Source organism: Papaver somniferum, chromosome 11 (assembly GCF_003573695.1).
Source record: "Papaver somniferum cultivar HN1 chromosome 11, ASM357369v1, whole genome shotgun sequence".
In the NCBI taxonomy this organism is placed as follows: domain Eukaryota; kingdom Viridiplantae; phylum Streptophyta; class Magnoliopsida; order Ranunculales; family Papaveraceae; genus Papaver; species Papaver somniferum.
In genome coordinates, this window is record NC_039368.1 from 12924312 (window position 1) to 12949110 (window position 24799).

The 24799-nt window shown below is 37.1% G+C and overlaps 4 protein-coding genes and 1 long non-coding RNA gene across 5 annotated transcripts; all 5 read right to left on the bottom strand.

Moving 5' to 3' along the window:
• Window positions 1–3806: 3806 nt before the first annotated feature.
• On the bottom strand, window positions 3807–7188 carry LOC113321258. Its single transcript, XR_003346583.1, has 2 exons — window positions 6871–7188; window positions 3807–4790 (listed from the first exon to the last, which is right to left on the bottom strand). It is a non-coding gene; the product is annotated as an uncharacterized LOC113321258 (long non-coding RNA).
• Window positions 7189–8596: 1408 nt separating this feature from the next.
• On the bottom strand, window positions 8597–10448 carry LOC113320291 (aluminum-activated malate transporter 2-like). The gene is made up of 2 exons (XM_026568218.1): window positions 8830–10448; window positions 8597–8688 (listed from the first exon to the last, which is right to left on the bottom strand). The coding sequence occupies exon 1, from the start codon at window positions 10302–10304 to the stop codon at window positions 8898–8900; it is 1407 nt and encodes a 468-aa protein (XP_026424003.1). The 5' UTR covers window positions 10305–10448; the 3' UTR covers window positions 8597–8688; window positions 8830–8897.
• Window positions 10449–10857: 409 nt separating this feature from the next.
• LOC113321344 (probable leucine-rich repeat receptor-like protein kinase IMK3) lies at window positions 10858–13759 on the bottom strand. The gene is made up of 2 exons (XM_026569234.1): window positions 11773–13759; window positions 10858–11628 (listed from the first exon to the last, which is right to left on the bottom strand). The coding sequence occupies exons 1-2, from the start codon at window positions 13463–13465 to the stop codon at window positions 10985–10987; spliced, it is 2337 nt and encodes a 778-aa protein (XP_026425019.1). The 5' UTR covers window positions 13466–13759; the 3' UTR covers window positions 10858–10984.
• Window positions 13760–17305: 3546 nt separating this feature from the next.
• On the bottom strand, window positions 17306–20709 carry LOC113321918 (sterol 14-demethylase-like). The gene is made up of 3 exons (XM_026569877.1): window positions 20499–20709; window positions 19806–20343; window positions 17306–18486 (listed from the first exon to the last, which is right to left on the bottom strand). Exons 2-3 carry the CDS (start codon window positions 20289–20291, stop codon window positions 17479–17481), a joined length of 1494 nt encoding a protein of 497 aa, XP_026425662.1. The 5' UTR covers window positions 20292–20343; window positions 20499–20709; the 3' UTR covers window positions 17306–17478.
• Window positions 20710–23489: 2780 nt separating this feature from the next.
• Window positions 23490–24654, bottom strand: LOC113322780 (PRA1 family protein B3-like). The gene has a single exon (XM_026570928.1). It carries the CDS (start codon window positions 24425–24427, stop codon window positions 23783–23785), a length of 645 nt encoding a protein of 214 aa, XP_026426713.1. The 5' UTR covers window positions 24428–24654; the 3' UTR covers window positions 23490–23782.
• Window positions 24655–24799: the final 145 nt, after the last annotated feature.

Genomic DNA, 24799 nt, shown 5'->3' on the forward strand with positions numbered 1-24799 from the left:
CGTCTATTATACTTTGATAAGGAAAGTTCATCTCCCGACACAACTTCGTCATCTTCCTGTAGACGAATTGGTCATTTATGTACATTTAAAACTCGACTAATCATGGGAGTGCTAGCAGGATGCATGTCCTTGTTAAATTGCCTGACAATGGACATATACAAACTGGTGGAATAATATACCACAAGATCGGTCTTCGATCGAGCTTTCCCTAGATTTTCATCTCAAATTCGGATTTTAAATAGCTCTTAAGGTCTCTTATTCCATTAAGAGTACTTATCATGTCCATACCGTTGACATAGATAGTTATAATTCTGAATCATGAACTTATTTAATATGCATGGCACAAAACCGTACTTGTTTATCCCTTCCCAATCAAATAGTCACTTAGACAGGTATACCACATCCGCCTGATTGTTTAAATCAATAAGTGAGTGTTCAAGTGTAAATGCAAACACACTCCGTGGTTTAGAGTCATTCGACTTGGGAAGAAAAAGACCACCATGCACTTTTGCAAATATCTTCTATCTCTTGATTCTTTCAGAGATACGTAATAACCACATACATATGATGCATTTCAAATCCTTTTGAAATTACCAACCTAACTAAGTAGCGGAACGCTATAACGTTCATTACAAGAGGACAATTCCAGGGCTTTGTGAGAAACCTTGCGCCACAAGGTGAGTCTTGATACTTTCAGACTTCATTCTTCGCACTGTGCTCTATGACAAATAATCATGTATGTCCCATAGGCTTTACACTTGGTTGGTTAGCACTACCACACCAAATACCCATATATTTGCCAAAGAACTAAGTTTTACCTGGATTACGTAGGACAAATATGCTATTTATTTGAAATTAATCAAAATAAAGCATGGTTCGATCTCATTGTGCTCTACTTTTGGAGCAAATATTTATGGATTATATCATCACTGTGCACGCATGATCCTTCCATTGACTCATGTGCATTCTCATAATCCATCAGGATTTCATTGTTCTCTAGAATCATTTAAAACTTAGGAGCGTCCTCCAATTTGATTCATGGACATATTCAGAGACAATCTTATGAGATGATTTCTGATGATGTAAATAAGTTGTGCCTTATCACCTACTTCCTTTCTAGGTGAGGACTGATCGAACCAAGTGGTCTCTCCAACTTCCCTTATAGAGCCACGGCCTCAATCACACTTCCACTGAGTGTAGTTGCAACAATAGTGTATATCCCGTATTGAGAATTTATAAATTTGCAGGTAGGTTTGCAGCTGGTATGTGTGATCTCATCACTTTAGAAACATCAGTGTACATTCTGAAAATCGAATATTCTTTATCACTTCACATTTACATTTATGGAGTACAAGAATTAATATGAGACACATTGGGAACACACCACGACGATTCATGTCGTTCCCTCAGAAAATACTTTTTTTTTCTCCCCCTAACGACGGGAAGACTGTCTCATTAAATGAGTGATATGCTTTCTTACCTAAAAGCATAATGGGAAGGGGGTTGTGCATCTAGTAATTTAGAAAACACTTATTGAGAGATATGCCGTCACTTTGCATTCTGTCAATCTTTTTCCTATTTTCGTTCACTCAAATAAAGTGATATTTGTATGAGTTCTTTCAAAACAATCATCATGTCACAACCAAAGTCTCTTTATGGTTATACCCATAGCCTGTATGAGTCAGTTTCCAACATTTCATCATCGGGGTCAATATGGATTCAATAATCCAAATATTATAATGAATTACATTGCACTAGATTGACTCATTTGTTTCTCTAGAATATATTTCCTTCCAAATATATTAGAGACAATAAAAGATCTAATCAATTACATTCTCATCATTTTGATGTTCCACATGATATCTATTTGCACGGATTACTTGGGAATTTAACAAGGTGTGATTATCTCTTGGTACATATAGAGGTTTTGCGACGTCTTTGTTCTATCTAAAAAAATGAGCAGTGCTACGCTCGATAAGATAGTCAATTGGCCAGGAAAAATTCTTGTTGCCACTAAAGTTGATGTGAAAATTGGTTGCTATTATGATACATACAGTACATTGTATTTACCAACATTTGTGACCAGGTGCATTTCCAACTCTTTCATTTATGATGGGAGCCAGAGTTACATTTTAGCTTCGTCCCGTATTCAGTTGATACCTGTATTTTGGTGTCATCACTACCGAGGAAATAAATGCATCTTTGTCTCATGATATATATGTCCCTTTTCACATGCTTTATATGAGTCAGTACGTCTAACCCTTATTACTTTGGGGTTCTTTCCATTTTCAATTTTGCTACATTTAGTTTAATTTGAGAAATTTCTTTATCTCACTAGGCCAAGAGAATCTCACTACACATGTCAACCAATTAATTTAGGTTGAGTAGGTTACTAAATATAATTCTCTTGTTTTCATATTTCAACATATACTGGTTCGTTAGTATCATGGATGAAGTAGAGAAATATGGAAATTTTCTGACTCATATCATCTTTTGTGAGTTCTTCCACAAAATTTGGAATACATGTGATTTTATTTGCAGCGTATCTTTTGAAAATAACTGACATATTAATAGTCGAGCAAGTGGATACATTTCAAGGAACATTCAAATTGTGGGAGAAAAATATCAAGTACACAATAATGGTGCTTAAGTCCTTTTAAACCCCAAATGAATACATTGAAATAGAGTTGATACAACCAATTGAACAAAAGACACCATTCAACTATATCCAATATCATTAAGAGAACAAAATAGCATTAAGACCAAAATTCCTAATGATCTAGATCAACAATTATAATTTAAATTGACCATTTCTATGATGTAGACTTATTTTAAGATAAAAATAAATAATACTAAGCATGTCTTAAAAACAAATAAATAATCCTAGTAAATAGTCAATGTAGCCACCCACATTTTAGTTACATACCTCGAAATTTTGGTTCCCACAATAGATAGCCAAAAACCAGAACGTCCTGGATCGCACACAGTCCAAAATCAGAACAAAATGGGACGCATCTGATCTGGAATGAGTCGGAACACGATTGGACGGGACCTGGTTGGAACAAGTCGGAACATGACTGGAAGGGACCTGGTTGGAACGAATCGGAACAAGACAGGATAGGACGGGATCGGTTCGAATTCCCCTTCATGACCTAATGTCTTCTTCCTCAATCACACAGTGGACGGGAATATCAACCGTCGCACCAAAAAAAAAAGAAACAAAAAATAAAACGTACAGCACGAATTAGACTCAGAATCATCAAACTATATATATATATATATTGCTTCAAATGACAATCAAAATATATGAAATCATTACATGGGTAGTCTATATACTGTCAAAACATATGCAGCTGTTAACTACCAAAAAAGGCTTGTACAAAGTTTAAATCACTAACAACAACATAATGTGCAAGCAATTAATCAAATCAATCATCGACGAATACAGTCATGATTCACATGACATGTGCAATTCTTAACGGATGAAACAACATTTACACATTTGAAGATATAGATATATTGGAAAACATTTGATAACAAGAAGTATATTTAAAGAAAATGAGATTTGTTTAGGTATTACCTGGCTGCAAGATCCCGTTAACAAAAAAAAATAAAATTGAATTACAGACCTAAATCCCCGTATCGTACTTGAACCATGATAACCCTGAAAAAAAAAGTCACCAAAGAGTTGGTGCATCCTAAGAGCACAGTCAATCAAGAAGAGAGAGAAAAAAATTGGCTACTCGGTTAGAGGATCGTGACAGATAACGTGTTTCAGTAGAATTATAGGAAAAAAGAAAAAGACAGAGACATAAGAGAAATTTCTATTGATAATGGATCAACCTTATTACATAGCTATAATATCCTTTATATACATGGAAGGTGAACCCTAACTATATAGATGGGCCGTAGGCCCTACAACATACACTCGTTTCTGAAAAAAATCTGCAGCCTTCCACAAATGCACACAACATTATGTGATAAGGCAACATCGGAGTAGTGATATATACTACTAGAATTGTCAAAGTGGGTGAGATAAAAGCAATAGCAAATTACTCTCGCCGGTGGATTATGTCATGAAATCGTCAGATACGAAGCATCTCCAAGTGAATTTGTCTCCAACCACCAGCCACCAGTAGTGATATATATAGACCTAAACAGCCACCAGTATTTGATTTGATGACAGAGAAGTATAAAAGTAGAGAAGACAGAATAAATGCTTACCCATCAAGATTTGTTAACAGAGTATGCTGCATATGTAAAGTCTGAAACCCATAGCCCATCAAGAACAAATGCCTCACTACCACTAATATTATGTCTATAATGTCCTACGAAAAATAACAGAAACTTCTAAAAGGTGAGATAAGAGAATCATTTTACTCAGTCATTTTGAAGGGGGGACGATAGCGGCAGTGCGGCACCATAACCAGAGCCACTAACACCAGCATCAGCACCACTATCATCACCAGAACTGGAAGCAAATTCAGGTTTCATTTCTTCCAGTCGTTGGACTTCTGGTCGTGCGGCTGGTAACGGATCACCATGATGTAAAGCTAATTTCAATGTATTAGCAACTCATCTCCTGTTGTAGATGTATTTCGACATCAAAAACTTCAATTGTCCATTCTTCCTTCACAATTGAAGTTCACCATTGTGGTAAACCAACACCATGCATTGCCTCTCCAGGAGAATTCCCAGTCAGAGATTCTAATGCGATTACTGCTAAATTGTAGTCTGTAGACATCGGTTTTTGTGTTTGCCTTACATTCCTGGAGCACGGTCTCATAGAGCTGCAGTTGTTGCAGTTAACAACAGTTAACAACAGTTACGAGGAGTTCAAACCCAGCAATCAATTTTTTGCAGAAACAAATTGAAGTTGTACAACAGTTAGAGGAGTTCAAACTCCAACTGTCAAATTGCTTCAAATAGGATGTCTTCAGTGATGCCTCTGTGTTGCCAAGAGACTCCATTTTCATTTCACTAATTGCTTAAACTGAAGACATCCTATTTGAAGCAATTTTCTTCCTTAAAGTGTCAGGATCAACTTTTCTGTGTTCAGACAAGGATGCAACTCAGGCCAGGCTTTTTATATAAATGAGGTTCAAAAGATAAAGATATTTGTATATCTAAAATTTAAATTTTTAAGAACTATTGCAAGTACTTCCTTCCCATCTTTTAACAATAGGAAGATGGGATGAACATAAATTTCATACCTGATAATAGGTTCTAATCCTAAAACGAAATACCTGAAATATTTTAAATCGCAAACAAAATACCACATAATCTTCATACCACAGTCTTTGTCTGTGACTTAATGCTATTGTCTCGTTGATGACAACGGAACCAGATTCATCAACTCCATTAACTTGCTAACCGGATCACCATTATCAGCAACTACACAATAAATTCTATCTTCAACCACTCCCACAAGTTATTAAACTTCAAATATGGGGCTGCAATGGGAACAGTTCCCTTGCTGTCTCATTTTTCCTGTATTTGTTATCCACCACAAGTTACAGAAAACTACTCATTGATTAAATTAGGTGCTTAATGCAGATCAACTCACTCAACCATGTCATCTATATTTCAGAATTGCACGCACAAAATCAAAACAGAAAATCAATGAGAAAATAGCTAACCAGAAATTTTTATAAATAGGAACATGCATTGATCAAGAGTTAATGGGATGAACATAATTCCATACCAATGACATGCTATTAATAGATTTCGAAAGCTAAAACAAAATACCTGAAATGTTAAAGCGCAAACTATTTCATAGTTTTCATATAAGGAGCAGTATAATAAAACATTCTTATGTGGTCTTGGGTTACTTCCTCTATTTGTTCTTTCCCCGTGTAAGTACCAGAACTGGCTGAAACTAAGCTTTCTGAGTAGTTAACTTCAGATATCAAATTTGCAAACCTATCCAATTTTCTTTCAATAGCACTTTCATGTTTTGGATCATATACTACTACATAACCAGGATCCATGAATACAATCTTCCCATTCTTAAAAGACCATAAATTATTGAAAAAAACTTCTTTAAACATGACTGCCTGAGTTATTGTGTTATTGTTAATAACATAACGCTTAGTCCACGATTCATGTACCCCATAAACTTGCACTTGCCATACTTCAACAGTGAAAAAACTAAGCCAATTACCATTATTAGCAATTACACAAAGACGCCCCTCTTCCGTCACTGAAACAGTAATAAAGTCCAGAGTAGGAATTTCTGGTAGTTGAGTTTCCTTGAACGATGGCGGATCATCGCTGATATCCAAATAGACTATGCAAACGCCACATGCCCCTTTGGCTAACCAATGTAGATTAAAATATAAGGTGTTTGAATAGTTTCCCATGAATTTGATCTTAACGAAAAGATCTCCACTACAGTACTCAATCCACTTAAGTTGAAACATAGCCTAATTACAAGCTTGTACTCGTCATTCTTACCATCATATCCAAGACCATAAATGCAGACATTGTCGAAATAATATGTATTCCGTGATCTAGGTATCTTTTTATATTCCCCAGTAGCTGGGTTCCAAACACATAAGAAGGTCTTACCATCACAGTCCAGCAAAAGAAAAACCAGGCCATTAGAAGAACCAAATAACTTACCAGAATCAATATCCAAGTTGAACAGGCACCGCCTTCTGAAAGCATGATCTTCTTCAAAAAATACGCATGATATGGACGATTCTATTGAATCGTAACCTATAGCGTGGATTATTTGACCATTCCTATCTTAAGAAATCCCAAGCAACAAACTACTACCACTAGAGTTGTTTTTATTTTGTTGGAAGTGAATTTTCGCAAAACTAGGGTTAGAAATTAAGGAATACCAAGATTTGCAAATACACTTACATTTCAATACGCATTTCACTGGCAATCTCCTAGAATCCTTCCGCCTGACATTGGTTCTTCTTTCTTCTCCTTGTTATTTCTCCTCCTTGCTGAAGAGCAGAGATTTCGTCTTTTAGAGCCAGAAATCTCCATGGGTTTAAACCTGAAAAGCATGTTAGTAAAATATAGACCAGAAAGGCGGGTATATAAATGGGTTTTCAGGTGACCCGAAATCAGAAGTCTCCAGAAATCATAATGAATGAACTCCCAGTTTCCATATTTGAAGACTTCCACTTATGCCAAGGACATTGTACGAAAAGGGGTCTGTCAAGCAGGGAATTACATGAATGATTGGGTCTTTTGCTTGTGCTGATCAGAACTACTTTCAGGTCCACTGCTGAATGTTCAAAAGTACCTCACTTACTTTTCTAATCTATGACCAAACAGTTTTCCATGGTCCACTCTTGTTTCCTAGTCTCAAATCACACATGATTAGAACATTGAAAAGGGTCAATTTACCATTCCGTGGTTTACTTCAACCCGAACTGACAAGAGAATCAGAAACCCTTTTACTCCACCATTTGTAGGGGGGACAATAGCGGCACCATAACCAGAGCCACTAACACCAGCACCACTATCATCACCAGAACTGGAAATAATCAGGCTTCATCTCTTCCAATTGTTGAACTTCTGGTCGTGCTGCTGGAGATGGATCACCATGATGCAGAGCTAATTTCAATGTATTAAGCAATTCATCTCCTGTTGTAGAAGTATCTCGACACCCAGAACTTCATTTGTCCATTCTTCCTTCACAAATGAAGCTACCCATTGTGGTAAATCAACTCCATGCATTGCCTCTCCAGGAGATGTCCCAGTCGGAAATTCTAATGTGATTACTCATAAGTCATAACTGCATATTTGAAACAATCAACTTTTTGCTAAAACAAATTGAAGTTGTAAAACATTACATTTTCTAAAAGAAGCAGTTAATGCAAGTTCCCAACTTTAGGTGAGACAGAAGGAGCTCAACAGAAATAGTTTACCATAGAGGAAATTTGCAAGACTGCCTTTTTAGGCATGTAATTGTAATGAAACACAGGGAGTTTTTCTCCTTTGGGGCCTAAGAGCCCATATATTCAGATACGAACCTTCGCAAGAAAATTAACCTCTATTTCAAACTCCCTGCGACTTCTAGCAATCTTTTCCGTCAATCATAAACTATCGCATAAGTATTTCCCTCATTTTTTCTGCAGTTTCGGATAAAAATCATCTGCAGTAAATGGCAATGGCCCGTCAAAATAACTAATTCCCCACCAACTTCACCCCCAGTTTCCACTTCAGGCCCCATTGCAGCTGCACCCCCCACTGCCAACCATCCACTTCATTCCACCCTATATCCATTCTACCATGTGATAAGGTTAATCACCCACTCTCAATTTCCCTTCTAAACTCCCCAACTCTAAGGACCTGAAATGAGTGTACCTGTGTGTGTCCTCTCTAGTAGTCTATGTAAATGATCCTTCTGTTTTGTTTGTTTCTTTGGATACATAATCCATCACACCACTTTTTCATTACTATAATCATTGACCCACGTACGGCATAGCAAAATCATGATTGTGCCTACTAGAATTCCCTCTGTGACTGCCAAAACAAACACAAGTTGTACTGCCATCTAGTGTAACCACAAAAGCCTCATAATGTTATGGAATATTTTAAAAGTCAGAACTGAACTTCCATCTCAAATATCCTTAAGTTCTCGGGTATTGCTCAACTCTAATGTCTGGCATGCTCTATTTTTGCGTTGTATGCAGTGAGACCTCATCACCAAGATAAACAGTTCTTTAAAAATGTTCAATTGCAACAAAGAAATGATCAATAATACGTTTAAGAAAACATGCAGAAGGGAATAAATTTTTACTAACTAAAGAATAAATGAATCACCAAATTGCTCATGGTAATTCAGGTTAGCTCACCATTTACCTTTACATATACAGTTGCAGAAATCGAAGGCTTCTAATTACAAGTTTCTTTTAACACAGTTACAATGATCACAAATGGCAATTGTCTTGTGAAACTCCACTTTCCAGATCTGAAGATAGTGCACATACCATAATAACAACATGTGCTGCCTGATCATCACTACAAATACACTCCACTTGCGGTTTTGGCACCTCTGAACCTTTGAACTTTGCTAGGCTAGAAAGTTCATGAACTGAATCAATAATACTTCCTATGCTCTCAATGACTTCCATCAGTAGAGTAGTTGTTTGAATTTCCGGCATCAGCTCAAAGATGTTTGTATCCTCCAATTTACATGACTGTAGGGAAACTTTGATATTATCTGCGGCATCCGTTGAGTTGCTAAGATGTTTTAAAATAGATTCAGAATATGCCATCATCTTAATTGAATTTGATAATTCTTTTAATGCTTTCCCTAACTCTGTACTCACTGTCATATTTTCCTTTTGAATCATCTTACTTAATTCCACTGATTGGGTTTGAGAAGTTTTGATGGAGTTGCAAAGAGATTGAATCTTGTATGCACATTGACGAGTTACCATGTTGATCTTCAAATAGTGCTTCCATGGATGACCATATCTAAACTTTCCGTGTGGTGGCTCCCATCTTGCAAAATTAACAAGAGATTCTACAGCTGCCTTTGAGTTTATAACACTTTCACATCCAGGAAGGTGAAGTAAGTATTTGCTAGTGTTGTCATGAACTAGACCATCTCTTCCAATTGCTTCTAATAAATCCCCAAGTTTTTCCATGTTGAGACAAGTTTGATTATGCAAATCTTCTCCAGCCCATACAGGATAAACAAAGACTGAGATCATCACACATATAAGACAACCGATCAAAACAGTGGAGAATCTGTGAAGAACCAATTCAAAGATTTCATCAATCCTGTAACCCGATACAGAAACTAAACTGAATGTTAATATGAAAGTTAAAACTCCGTAATCATATCTTGCTTTGATACCGGGAAAAAACCTAGAAAAGGACCCGACAGCGGCCAATAAGAATACAAAAGAACCGAGAAGAATGGGTTCTCCTCCCTTTCCGGCTAGGTCTGCTAGGTGATGAATAGCAACCCCTAAACCAGCACCTGCAAATGTTGCGATTGCCCTGTTCATTCCTTTACCCAAAGTGGCACCAACACTAAACTCAAAAACGACAACCACTGTTAAGATTGCACACATTGTTGCAGACTTGAATCCACCATAAATGGGACTAAAATAGAAGAGAATAGCGACCAATGCTAGGGTTATTCCAACTTTCAAGGAGTGAATTAGTCTTCTTGGATCGTCTCTCCCCAATTTTTCTACTTTACCCTCAAATTTGGTTCCACTTTGTATGAGCTTCCCAATGAAACCCTTAAACCATTCAAACCCACTTTCTAAATATCTGCCATTGTTGCTCTGTGAATCAAATTTCCCTGATTCAATATCCATTTTTGATGAATGAAGTATAGAAGATTGAACAGGGATTTTAAGAGAAATTGGTGAGGGAGTTGCAGAAGATTGATGAGTGATTTAGAGAAGAAGATTGAAGAAAGAAAGGTGAGGGATAATGTAGGATTATGATGAACTGTGGATCTATAGGGAGATCAGACGATAATATATAAGAAATATGAAAGCGTGTTCTGTTTAGAAATTTGAAATAGGGCAGCGTGAAAAAGGAAACTTGGCAAGAATTAGAAGTCGGAAGGTAGATGTCCGTTGCAGAACTTGGAAGTTCAAGAAATAGAAACCTTCTCTTAGCAAATTCAAAAGTGCCAGCCATAATCTTGCTGTGTGCCCCCTAAGAAAATAAACCAATGCTTTCTGCTGGGTTTTAATTTTAACTTCTAAAATCCCTGCCGCCTTATTATGTAAGACTCTTAAAGAGGTGGGTGATAATAATACTAATGCGGGCACGTAAAGAACATATTTTACGGTGAAATGGACTAAATTAGTAGTAGTAAACTTATATTTACATACCGAGAGATTAAGAACAAGTTCCCATTCTCAAACATTAGACAAAACTTTAAGAATAAAAGAATTTAATCTCAAACATAACTTTACTACAACTGCTAATACAATATCTATACTATTTTCAACCAAAAGCAACATCAACTTCTAAGAGGTGCCCATCAATTTGTAGGGGCGGCGACGGCGGCACCATCACCAGAGCCACTAACACCAGCACCACTATCATCACCTGAACTGGAAGCAAACTCAAGTTTAATTTCTTCCAGTTGTTGAAGTACTTGTTGAACTTCTGGCCGTGCTGCTGGTGATGGATCAACACAATGTAGAGCTAGTTTCAAAGTATTAAGCAATTCATCTCCTGTTGTAGAAGCATCTCTCATTAACTCGACATCAAAAACTTCATTTGTCCATTCTTCCTTAACAATTGAAGCTACCCATTGTGGTAAATCAACTCCGTGCATTGCCTCTCCTGGAGATTTCCCAGTTAAAAGTTCTAATATGATAACTCCTAAACTGTAGACATCAGTTTTTGTGTTTGCCTTCTTAAGTTTCGACAGTTCTGGAGCACGGTATCCTAGAGCTGCTGCGGTTGCAATCACATTTGAATTGACAGCAGTGGTCATGAGTCGTGACAAGCCATAATCTGCAATTTTCGAATTTGTTTGTTCGTCAAGTAGAATGTTGCTAGACGTCAAATTCCCATGAACCATGCTCTCATTGTGGTGAAAATAGCTTAAACCACGAGCTGCACCGATGGCTATGTTCATCCTTGTTGGCCAATCAATGGGCATATCAGGACCTCGAGCTGCATATATCAACATAAACAATTAACTTTTTGCAAAAACAATTTGAAGGTGTACAACCAAAGCAGCAATCGAACCAATTAATTCAAGTTTCAACTATAATTTAGACAGAAAAGAACTAAATAGAGTTGGTTGAAGTTCCTTACCATGGAGGAAAGTGGTAAGACTCCCTTTAGGCATGTAATCAAACACGAGAAGCTTTTCTCCTTTGGGGCCTAAATAATAAGCTCTAAGAGCCAATAGATTCGGATGTCGAATCTTCCCGAGCAAATTAACCTCTACTTCGAATTCCCTAGGATTTCTAGCAATTTTTTCCCTCAATCTCTTCACTGCAACTTCACTACCATCTTCCAATGTGGCCTTATAAACTGTCCCATAAGTACTCTTCCCCATTATTTCTGCAGTTGCACATAAAAGGTCATCGGCCGTAAATGTCAATGGCCCATCAAAATGCACTAATTTCCCACCAGTTTCACCCCCAGATTCCACTTCAGGCCCCATTGCAGCTACACCCTTTTCCGTCGTTGCAGCTCTTGCGGTACCAGCCTGAGTGCCCTTCGATTTCGAAGCAGATCTTTTTCTTATCAAACAGCACAGTAAAATACAACAAAGAAGAAGTAAAACTGCAAGAAGAGATCCTGCAGCTATGAGAACTATATCTTTAGTACTCAATTTACGGCGACGGTGTCCCAAACCCGCGGGTGATGTAGGTGAGATGCTTGGTGGAGGAGATGGACATGGGGTTGAAGCTGAATAGCCACAAAGCTCAAGGTTTCCCATAAAAGAAGTTGAGTTGAATTTTCTCAACAGAAGAATCGGAACAGCACCAGATAGATTATTATAAGAAACATTTAAGAACTTGAGATTGGCTAAACCAGAAATTGAATTTGGAATTTCTCCAGATAAACTGTTTTCAGACAAATCAAGCTTGGTCAGACTAGAAATGTTACCAAGACTTGCAGGAATTGTACCAGTTAAATCATTATCTGAGACATCTAGTGTTTGCAGCTTCGACAATGAGCCAATTTCTGTAGGAATAGTCCCATTAATCTGATTATGACCCAAAGAAATCTCTTGCAGATTACTCAATTTGGCTAATGAAACAGGAATAGGTCCAGTAAAATTATTATACTGAAGTGCCAAGAAAGTAAGAGCAGGTGATTTAGTGAAACTAACCGGAACCGGACCCGATAAACCGTTAAAACTAAGATTAACATAATAAAGCTTAGTAGTGTTTGCCAGAGTATAAGGGACTATTCCATTGAGTTTATTATTACTGAAATCAATAGTTTGAAGCAATGGACAAGAACCAATCGAAGGTGGAATATTACCGGAAAGACGATTATTAAAGAGCTGAACACCTCTAAGATTTGGTAAAAAACCAAGAGATGTAGGAATTGTACCAGTAAGATAGTTATCATGGAGACTAAGCTTTCGAAGTGCTTGAAGTTGTCCGATCTTTTCAGAGATTCGACCACCAAACCCTTTCCATGGAAGCTGAATTACAATAACTTGACCTTGTGCACATTTGATTCCAGCCCATCCACCTGAACAAGCACTAACACTGTCGTTCCAGCTCCTTAAAAACCCTTTCGGATCGATTAAGTCGTGTTTCACTGCTTGTAGGGATTCATAATCACCTTGAGTTACAATAGTTCCATCCCATTTTGCTGAAACTGATTGAATGGCTACAAATAGTAGAAATAAGAATAAATGGTTTGAAATCAATGAATGATGATTTCTCTTCCATTTTTCTTTCTTTTTACACTGATGAATTCTTCTTTTCATTAGAAACTGAAATGGGTCTGTGTTAAACCCACACAAATTCACTATAGACATTGATGAAGCTGTAGATGATGAGCTGAAGTGAAACAGAAGGAGTGATAGTGTGAAACAGGAGAAAGGCAAGAAGAGAAATGGGTTTTGTAGTGAGAGATAGAGAGAGTGAGTGAGGGAATCTTCTTGTTTATGGGGGAGATAAATTTGGTAGACAGAAAATGAGGTGCATTGGAGAGGAGAGGGTTCAGTGTTTTCAGAGAGGCTCTCTCCAAATAATGAACCTAACGGCTAGTTTTAAATAGTATTAAACATTTCTAATTGGTTGGGAAATTTATTTACACCTCGATTTCTCTCTTTGACTCATTTTTCAGCTCCTCTTCTTCCAACGGCTATATCTCGTGGGTCCCACACCTTTGGGCTTTGTGGTGGGTGAAAGACTTAAATACCCTTCACTTCTTAGATTTGCTGACCTAATGAAAGTGCTTCTTGAAGCTTTAGGAGGTGCTTTTTGTACGAGGTAATTGCTTATTCGTGTGAAGTCATTTTCTATTTTGAGTACAATTTAATTAACTTGTTTCTTTCTTTTTTGGATAATTAGATGTCTTTTTTCTTTTCTTCAGAGATAGATTGTGTGACGTCTAGTACCATAGATGTGATAAAGACGGTGCAGTAAACGAGAAAAGAAAGTTTGTGAAATTCAAAGCGTGGAGTTAGTTATTGAACGGGTTTAGAACTCAAAATTTTCTCTTTTGTGTAATACCGATGAAAATCATAAATGATAGTACCCAATTTCTTCGTATAAAATCGAGGTGAAATCATAAGTAGTGATGGTTTTCAACAAGGAAAATTTCTTGTTTGGTCCTAGGCCCATAAGGTTATTTATAGCAGGCTCTAACTAGATTTTATTCTTATTCTAAGGTCCAAAGTTATTTGAAAATATGGAAATGACTAATATACCCCACTGTTTAAGTACGTGTGAAATAACATACTTCTACCAAATCGGGATTTTGTTTATCTGGAGGTCCAAATTTAATTAAAACATATAAAGGACCATAGATTTGAGTACATAACTGTTACACTGTTTACAAATTTGAGTACATATTTGCTACACTACTTAGGAATCTGAGTACTCCTCAATTCACTTTACTTTATTGCAGCACCAGCACCTCTGCAGTCAACCATTCACCACTGCCTTCAGCTCCATCTTCTCAGTAATCTTCTATCTTGCTGCATCACAATCTTCTTAGCTTAAACCACAACTGCAACAGCTACATCAACACCATTGTCATTTCAATTCAGCTGCAACACAGACTTGTTCTTCTTCCCTGTTTAAACAGCACTACCATCTTCATAAACCCATTGAGACGAACATCTCATCCACTGATTTTGTTCACAGTAATCACCACCTACACTTCCTCCTCTGTCTCATCTGTATCTTCAGTTTACATCAGCAACCCAACCTTCTATGTTCCTCCAAATCCATTTGCAGCACACCTTCTATCAAACACACATCACAACCAATTTGTAACTTCATCAAGACCACCACCAATTTCACAAGCTTGCAAATCTGAACCAACAACAACTCCTGTTCCTATCATTCAAAATCTGTCATTTCTTGCAATAAGTTCTGAACTGCAGCTCCAGATCATCTCCATATCCAATTCCAGTATTGAATCAAACGTAACAAAGAGCATTTATTTCAGTATTTCATATACGTACTGAATCAAACATAACAAGGAGAACTTCCTATCAGTATGCGATATATGTACTGAAGATTCATGAACTACAAATCAACAGTATGACAACAACAGGTGACAGATCTATGAAAAATAAGAGAATCGAAAGACATATTACAGTATTTCACATAAGTACTGAAGGGTAAGACTAAAAAAGGAGCAAAAACACAGCAAATAGCACTTCCTATCAGTATTATACATACATACTCATGGATCGAACCAAAAAAATTGGAAAAACTTCAAATAAAACAAAATTAGAAGAGTTTTGTATCAGTACGCCATATATGTACTGTCAATTCATACACGAAAAACAACTGTAACAAACCTAAAAACCATAAAAGCGTCAATCAAATCGATTTGATTATCAGAATACAATCAAAAAAACAAATCAAAAGAAGAAAAACCGAACAAAATAATCAAACAAAATGATTAGAAAGCATACCTGGAAACAGAAAACAAATATTCTCCTCGTAAATCATAACGATGCACCATCTTGTTCTTCTTCATTCAAAATAAGCTAGGTTTCTGTCAATACAGGATATACGTACTGTTGTTTCATACAAAAAAACAAATCAATGGAACTAATATGATCAAATCTAATAACAAAATGAACCAAAAACGTGATTATTCATCTAGATCTAGTAAATAATCAAGAAATCAAACATGGAGATCAAAATCTTAATCAAACACCACAACGATTAGACCAAAAAAACAACAGTTTGTATCAGTATGCCACATATGTATTGCTGCTTCATGAACTAAAAAATAATTGTATGTAAAGAATCTATCAAAATAACATAATCGAGAGAGTCTTATTTCAGTATCGAAGATATATACTTATGAATCAAACAACAACAAGTGATAAAACTAAGAACAAAACAGAATCAAAAGCAATTTGTATCAGTATGCAACATATGTACTGTTGGATAATACCCCTGAAACAACAAACAAGCACGATTTTGATAAATAAAGAAGCGAAAACAACAAGATAATCAAATCGAAAGTTCAAATATGTTAAAAACATCATAATCTAACCAAAAAATTGAATAATTACGATCAAGATTCATAAAAAACAAACCAAAACAAAAATAAACGCAAAAAACAAACAAAAAACGAAACAATAAAGTGAAAACGTAATCAAAACGACCCGATTTTCACAGATTCAGTTGAAAAAAAACAAACAAGAACAGCAAAAAGAGATATTACATAACATACCTTTAAATCTTCAAAGAGATCTTCAAAAAACTCTAGCTCGTAATCCAAAAGAAGGAGCAAAAATTGAGCAGAAGTGGAAAAGAGGAGGAGACGGAACTCAGATTTGGAAAAAATGGTGATTTTTTTTAAAGAAATATATATGTACTATCAGGGAATGGGTAGTTTGGATATTTTTAAAAGTGGATTATGACATCCCGCACGTGTACCGGACCAGGGGATAAAAAATTTGGTCCAATTTCCTCTTTTTCTTTTTATTATGGACCTCTGGTTATTGGACTTTAATGGGTGGACCTGCCATTACCTAAGACTACCATAATAGTACCTATTGGTAATTCCTACTTTCAACAACCGTGGTCACAACTCATTAAGGGGGGCACTGTTCTCTGGTTATTATTATGGTCACACAGCTCATAAGTATTTGTCGAGGAAAAAACACCAACAAGAAATAAACATGTTGCAACAGAGAAATGTACGATTTTTACTATTAAATGGGACAAATGTCTCAAAAACCTCCCCAACCAATTGCCTATCTCCAGGAGGGGGTTGCATCTGCCCAAGTGGCTCATGTATGATGTACATGCATACTTCATTCATATTCTTGTAACAGTCGGTTCGAGACCAACATTTTCCAAAACGTTCCTGTAATTTGTCAGCAACATATTGGCCGAGATTTAGTGTTAGAGAAAGGGTTTGGAAAAGTAATCCTCTGAAGTCTGAACTCTTACAAATGACAACCCTTGGTTGGGCTTGTGAAAGAAAGAAATCCAAAATACTCACCCTGGACCAGAAATAAGGGGTTTTTGCCCAACAAAGACAGATTTTATCTACTGCCAGGTTGGTCAGAAGATTTCGAGAACCACAGATATTTAAGAGCCAGATCAAAACAGATTACCCTAGGTAAGACTCATACTGCAAGTCATTCAAACGAAGATGACACCTTCTACAGCAATAATGAGGAAAACCTAGAAATTCATTAAGAAAACAGAATATTTAACAAGACACGAAAAGGTATCCGAAAGTTAAAAACGAAGAGAGAAGCATGCATGCCAAAGTTTTAAGAAAAGCTAAAACGAACAAAACAAGCACTTGCTAACTACTTCAGATACCGGGAGCACAAGTCGACTATAGGTCGTCACCTGGAACAAGCTTTCGTCGCTTGTAACGAACCATTACGTTGCCTTTCACACCAACAACCATTGCATTCCAATCAATCTCTGGAAAGGGTGAGACCAGCTCGAATTCGAAGTTCCTCAGCAAATGACTCCATATTGCCTTGATTTGTAAATATGCAAAGGGTTCACCAAGACATCCGTGTCTTCCACCTCCAAATGAAATGTAGGAAAATGCTCCTGCTGCCTTGTCCTCTTCCCTATCAGGTCCAAAGCGATCAGGGTCGTAACTATCTGGATTCTTGTAGATATATGGGAGTCGGTTGGCAAATGCTGGGGATGTAGCGACTATGTGACCCTTTGGGATGTGGTATTCTTTTCCTTCTTTGGTCGTTACATCGAAATCGGTGTGTGAGCTACGTAATAACATAATCAATGGGGGATGAAGCCTCAAAGCTTCTTTGATACATCGATGTAAAGTGTCCATCTCTGACAAAATGTCGTGGTCGATTTTACCGCCATGCTTTTTCATCAGGTTTTTCTGTTCATCCACGACTCCAGATAAGAATTGCTTGTTCTTGAAAAGGTAAGCTCCTGTCCAAACAGAGGTAATGGAACTAGTGTGCTGACCAGCGAACAGAGCAGCAATGAGGAGACCAGTGACCTCAAGTTCAGTTGTCGGCCGACCATCCTTGTATTTAGAGTCAATAAAGCACTGAAGCATGTCATTTTCACATTTTCCTGTTTGTTTACGTGATGCAATGATTCTAGCGAAGATCTGTGCAAGTTTCTTACGGGCTTGGTCACGACGGCGATGAGCTGGGATGGGAAGGTAAGGGAAAATGACACTAATTGGGAGCATTCCAGCATCAAGGTCATGGAAGAGAGCAGATACGTCATCAAATAGCTGATCTCGGACTTCTTGACCCAGGAGGCATCTACTTGCGGTCAAAATAATTAGGTGTTCCAATTCATACTTGAGGTCCACTTCACCACTCTCACCCCACTTTGAGAAATAGTCCTGCAAAATTTATAATAAAAGATAAACAGTCAGCACCTCAGGCTTACTACATGGAATAGCAAGATTCAATCTTGAGGTTCAATTGGAATGATAAAACTCCAATCAAAATACATAACCTCTCGTTCTTCTAGTTTCGTATTTCACTTATGTTACATCTAAGGTAGTATTCCTATATATACATTACAGACATGCATTTATCACCAAAAGACAGCTTACGGCTTTTTTCCACATGTATCGAGCAATTGAAGAAGCAGTTGTGAAAAAGTCCTGGTTTACCAACAATAGTCAGGAATAAGGATAACAAACTCCAGAAGGAACTTTGAAAATGAATCTTAAGCTAAGATAAAAATGTAGAGGAAAACTCTGGAGTCGGGACTAGTATTCCAAAACTTAATGAAGGAAACCCAACAATTAGGCTTTCAACTTGTTCTGTATCTGTACCCTTAACCATAGGCCGCTCAATACACTTTCTTTTATCATAGGAAAAGCTTGAGTTTAACACTTGCAACCATGAACCAGAATTGTACTATGATCTCAACTCAAAAGTACCCAGATCTGAAAACTGAGACCATGACATATTACTAGTCTAGCGGTCAGATACTAGATAGTCAACTATTGCACTGTATGCAAACAATTACACAAAACAAGGATTTACTTGTTTTTATTTATTGGTGAAACAGTAAGCACACTACGCAAACATCTTACTCTTCTTCTAATCTTTTTAACTTTTCATTTCATGGTGTGTATTTGAATGATAAAAGTAAAACCTAGATATGACTGTATCAATGCAAAACAACCAGCCAGTCAGTGATGGTTTGGATGCCCACCAAATAGTCTGACACGGGCTATCAGACAAACAGATAAACAATGCAAAACAACCAACTATCCAGACAAGAAAAATGGTCAAACAGAAACAAACCACAATAAATATAAGTGCTGACTATATCAAATTTAATCTAAGGACTTCAGTTGGTGTGTATGTGAAACATCTCTGTAAGCTCGATATTTAACACCTTAGAAGGTCTGAAAGCAATCCAAACTCTGAAAGCAATCCAACTAAAAGATTCAAAGCTCCATTGGCAACATCAATTAATCATCTAAACTACTTCACCAAACTACATTACCCCATTCCAAACTCTCTCTAACCTACACTTTCTAAATCAAGCAACTGGAAGTAAATAAGTAGTTTGTAGACTAAAACTATCAAGGAAACACAAACAAACTGTAAAGCTGATTTAAATATTTGACAAGATCCATAAAAAAAAAACTCAAAGGCAAAGAAACCAAACAAAAGTAAATAAAAATGAACAAACAATTACCTCAGCTTCCGAAACCATCTGCTCCACATATCCTTTCAACTTAGTCACCCTCAATGACTCGGTAAAGAATCGAAACTGTTCTTGCCGAACCGAATAATCCACATCGAAAACAACACCAGGACCAAATGTAGGCACATTAAATTGATAAACCTCTTGTTGACTAAGATCAGTTTCAGGAGCTTTAAAGAAATGTGATGAAACTTCAGGTCCAATAAAGAAAGTAATCTTCTTATTGACTAGATTCACAGTGAAAACACTACCTAGTTTTGGATACTCTTCTCTCAGCATTATAATTGGACCTTTCATAAATCTAGCTAATCCACCTAGTAATGGCCATGCTTTGACAACTGGAGGTAAGTTTTTCTTAGATCCAGACATGAAAAGACTAGAAAGGATCTTAGCAACGATTAATGTCGCCACAATTAAGATTCCAACATTAAATAATTTAATCTCTTTCAAATCCGTAGGTAAATTAGCGAAATCCATAATGAATCACAAATCCGATGATTTCAGAACTGTTTCTTGCTCGCACAAATACCTAATTCAAACAAAAAAACAAAAGTCAGTGGAAGTTTTGGATCAGATCTATAGTAATAATAACGAAATCGTAAACAATTGTGAGAATTGGAAATCATGATTACAGAATTGAAGAAGTAAGAATCAAAAAATCAAAGAAGTGAAAGAAAGACGAACCTGATTTCTAGTTAAAAAAACCGGCAGGCGCCATTAATGGAAGACACACTCAGTCTGTCTATAAGAGCAGAGAAGTAGAGACGTGACGGAGAGATATGATATCAGACAGTTGTACTTGGTTTTATATACTCGTAGCAAGCGGATTTGATTCAGGTTCGATGATTTTTAAGTGGAGGGTTTTGGGTGACACTTGAAGAGTGTGTGCACAAGAGCCAAGAGAGAGAAGCATGTGGAAGTGCTTATCACGATTATGTTGGGATGGAGAACGGAAAGTCGTAGTTATCTTCACCCACTTCTCTTTCATCGAACGGAAAGTCGCACTACCAATGGTTGGTTGTGGGGTCCACACCAGCTTCAGGTCCTTGTTGTATGGCCAGCCGTAGCCACGACCATATCACATGGGCGATTATCAGATTCTAACTCAGCAGAGTTGTAGATTGTAGAAGTAGAATTTAACAGGGCAGTGGCAGCAGCCGTGATAGGATGTCCTAGTTAAGAAACAAAAATATAGGATGTTCCGTTAGGAGGTGGTGTTGCAAATTTTTGAACGATTAGACTTTTCGGCTTTTCCCCTAAAATGTACGAATATATTAATCCCAAGTTGATCTAATCGCAGACGGTTTAGCCAAGGCAAGTACAAAAACAACGTCCCAGAGAAGTATATATATTTCGTTTAGCATAATCACAAGTGAAACTCACGAACATGCTAGCTAATATGCCAAATCATTTTAGTCCTCCCACGCACTTTTAAACGAAGAAGGTGCGATCATAGCTGTTCGGTGCTAGCAACTCTTCCAAACAAGTATTTTATTTAATAAAATAATCATCCCAGAAGAAGTTTACAGAATCTACAGGAACCTTTCTTTTTCCGATCCCTTTTCGTTGAGATTTTGAGGTTGAGAAATTTGAAGTTGTTCATCTCCAAATAACAAAATAAAAAAATATGGCCGTCTCTGGACAAAAGAAATATAGAAGTCGCAACGGAAACAGATGATAAAGATTGAATAATTTAGGGAAGAAAAAAATTTTGATTCAGACGATGGCCTTGCGTCCACCCAACAAGAAACAACAAACAGCGGGCATTACATATAATGCTGGTTCCAAAATGCATATCTCATGAGCTGGTTTAACAGAACTAACCATCCATTGCATGGGCCATGAGCCTTCATGTACGGGCAAAAAGGCAAACAAGTCACACCACATAAGAAATGACAGTGATCCGCCACACTATTTGTGCATTAAGCTGCATATAAGATGCACACTCTACTCATTGGACCTACCATGGATTCAATTTCAGACACCATACTCTTCAGAAAACAAAATGTAACCAACCAAAGGCATAAAGAAGATGAAACAACCATGCGGAAGAAAAAACTGAATCACATCAAAGATAAAAACACAGATCGACTGGTAAGAAAGTTCGGCTGTTGGCTGTTGCACAAATGACCCAAAATCCAACATGGACAGGAAGTAATTGGTACTTGTCAGAATGCCAAGCAGTTCCATTTGGTATGAAATGGGATTTAAAGCATAAAGCTGGAGAGTTTCAGTTGTTGTTTAACAGATCACAGCATAGAGTATACAGTAGCCACAAAAGTGCAGAAAATTGCAGCTGTTGTACCCCTTCCAGAAAATTGCAGCTGTTCTACCCCTTCCTATTTCCTACTCCAGAACCAAATATGCGAAAAGAATTGACTGCGTAGCTGCCAAAAAGAAATGAAAATAGTAGAAAATTCCAAGAGGGAGCTGCACAATTTAAAGTAACACCAAGCTTCGTTACAGTCTGACACCATTCCACAACATACGTACTAAAGAGGTTGGCTCTTCCAACATGCTAGTCCAAAATGTTTAACCTACTAGCAATAAACTTATATATGAAACTGTTAACCTACTGAGAGCAAGGTACTAAACATCAGGTCAACCCTTGACCTTCAATATCTCAGTGAAAATGGAACTAAAGAACACAAAGCACGTTGACCTGACAAAGATTGAAGAAAAATTTAATCTAACTCAAACAAGTGATACCACCAACCTATGCACATCAATTAGGGCAGCAGCTCAAATCAAGTGATGGTAAATCTGCAGACCACCATTAACATAACAAAATATCACCAAACCAGCAAACCATGTTTGATCAAACCTGTGAAACAGTTCATAAGGCAAGGAACAGTCTACAGCAACTACATAAAACCTATACTTGCATTACTTCAAATGAGGTTATAGAGGTGTTATCAACTGAAACGTGCCAACCTTCAAAAGCTACTGTTCAAGTTGCCATCGATTTGCTTAGCACTGTTAATTGCACCGATTTGGGAAGTACTGGTAAATTCTAGTTCCATAAAATCATGAAACTTAATATATACATGAAAAAGAACCGCATTGAACCTGTCAAAATCTGATCACCACGATGTTATAGCATACTGATACGACAGATACATCTGTATGAATAACTGCGTTTCCTAATGTTATATTAAGGTCAGTCACTTATCTAGACTGTTTATCATATCCTCATAAATATGTTGTACAATCAGGCTCTCACTCTGGTATATTCAATCCCTTGACTTGCAACTTGCTAACACATAATTCAGAAAGTTGACTTGAATTTTGGACATTGATTGTGTTATTTTGTACATACAACATTTTTCTACGGATTTGCTGCATAAAAATGGGTCAGACCTCAAAAGTAGAATGAAAAACATTATCTAACTACTTTACTTGTCATTGACAAACCGGAGAAGGAAACCTAGAAACCACAGTCTACTTCACAATCTGAATTTCATAGCATTAGACCCAAAATCATTACTTTGGCTTTCCGTTCTGCTAAATCTACTCAGCCTAGCTACAACATATTCCATATCTGAGGAAAATGCTTACTGTCATGCCACAAAACAAATCTAATGAAAAAATCACTGAGAATGCCAAACAAATCACAGAATGGCATTCCAAATACATTTTATGATTGCTAATATATTTTGAATTCAAGGGACAAGATAACATACAGAAACAATTATATTAATAAAGCTAGATAACAATTTGTATATAATAAATCGTGACATATGAAATATAGGAACAACTCCGAAGATTCAGCATTAGATGTTACAAATATTTCTATCTGTATCAAAAGAGAAAAACAGATCTACAAATTTTCCATTGTCTAGATCCAAACCTAGATAAATTACAGACTTAATGAATTATATCTACCAAAAAAATTGGTACCAAATTTTAAATATTTCCCTTTAACCAACCTCAGCCAGGGCAATTAGATCTGATCAACTTAGATATGGTTACACCCTTGATGCTACAACAGGAGCGGCAGCAGCAGCGGCAGACGAAGCAGCACCAAGGAACGAAAGGAAACCAGTAGTAGCAGGCTCTTGATCATCAAGAAACAAATCTTCAGGAACCCTAAATGCACCATGAACACAAACAATAGCTAATCCAACCATAAGTGCAGAGATAAGTAGAGATCCAACGCTTGTTAGGAAAACAACAACAATCGTAAGAACAACCAAAACGCCCAACGTTTCACGATCACTGAACGTACGGCCCATAATCACAAGTGGTGAATCAGATTGTTTGAAGATGTAAAGAAACAGCCATGAACCGAGGAGACAGAGAAGAACGAAAAGAGAGAATGGATGGGTAAGAAGAGATAAGGCAAGAACAGAAGCAAGTAGAGTAAAATAGTTTATACGGAAATAAGAAAAGTTTTTGCGAATACGAGATGCAGCTTCAGAAACGGAATCAGGACGGTTTAAAGCAGATCTGTCAACGAGTTCTAGCCATGGACGACGTTGAGAGAAACCTTGACGGACTGAATCTGAGAGACGTGATATGAATGCACGGAAAGCTGGTGTTGCGATTTGAGATGGTTGAGAATTGTTGTTGTTAGGGTTTGAGATCGGAAGAGTTGGAGCGGACGACATCATGGGAGATTACCGAACTCAATGCTGTAGTTTCTTTTTTTTCGGATTTGATTTGATTTTAAAGCGGAAGAGAACCCGGAATTGTTAAGGATTTTGAGATTTGGAATTCTTTTTCTCAAGGGAGAAGGAAAAAGGAAAGTGAGTGGTGGTTTTCGGTGAATTTTTATTTTGGTGGTGTCGGTGAGATGATAAAACGAAAAACTGCACGTGGCCGAGAGCTACCCATAGATGCTACAAATATGAGCCATGATTGTATGGAAGGCTAATCAATGAAGCCAACTGTTTTTTTGCTTTGTTTTGCAGCAAAATTGCTACCCTGGCAAGGTGCTCAAATTTGAGAGACTGAGCACAAAATAGAAAATATAGTTGGGATTC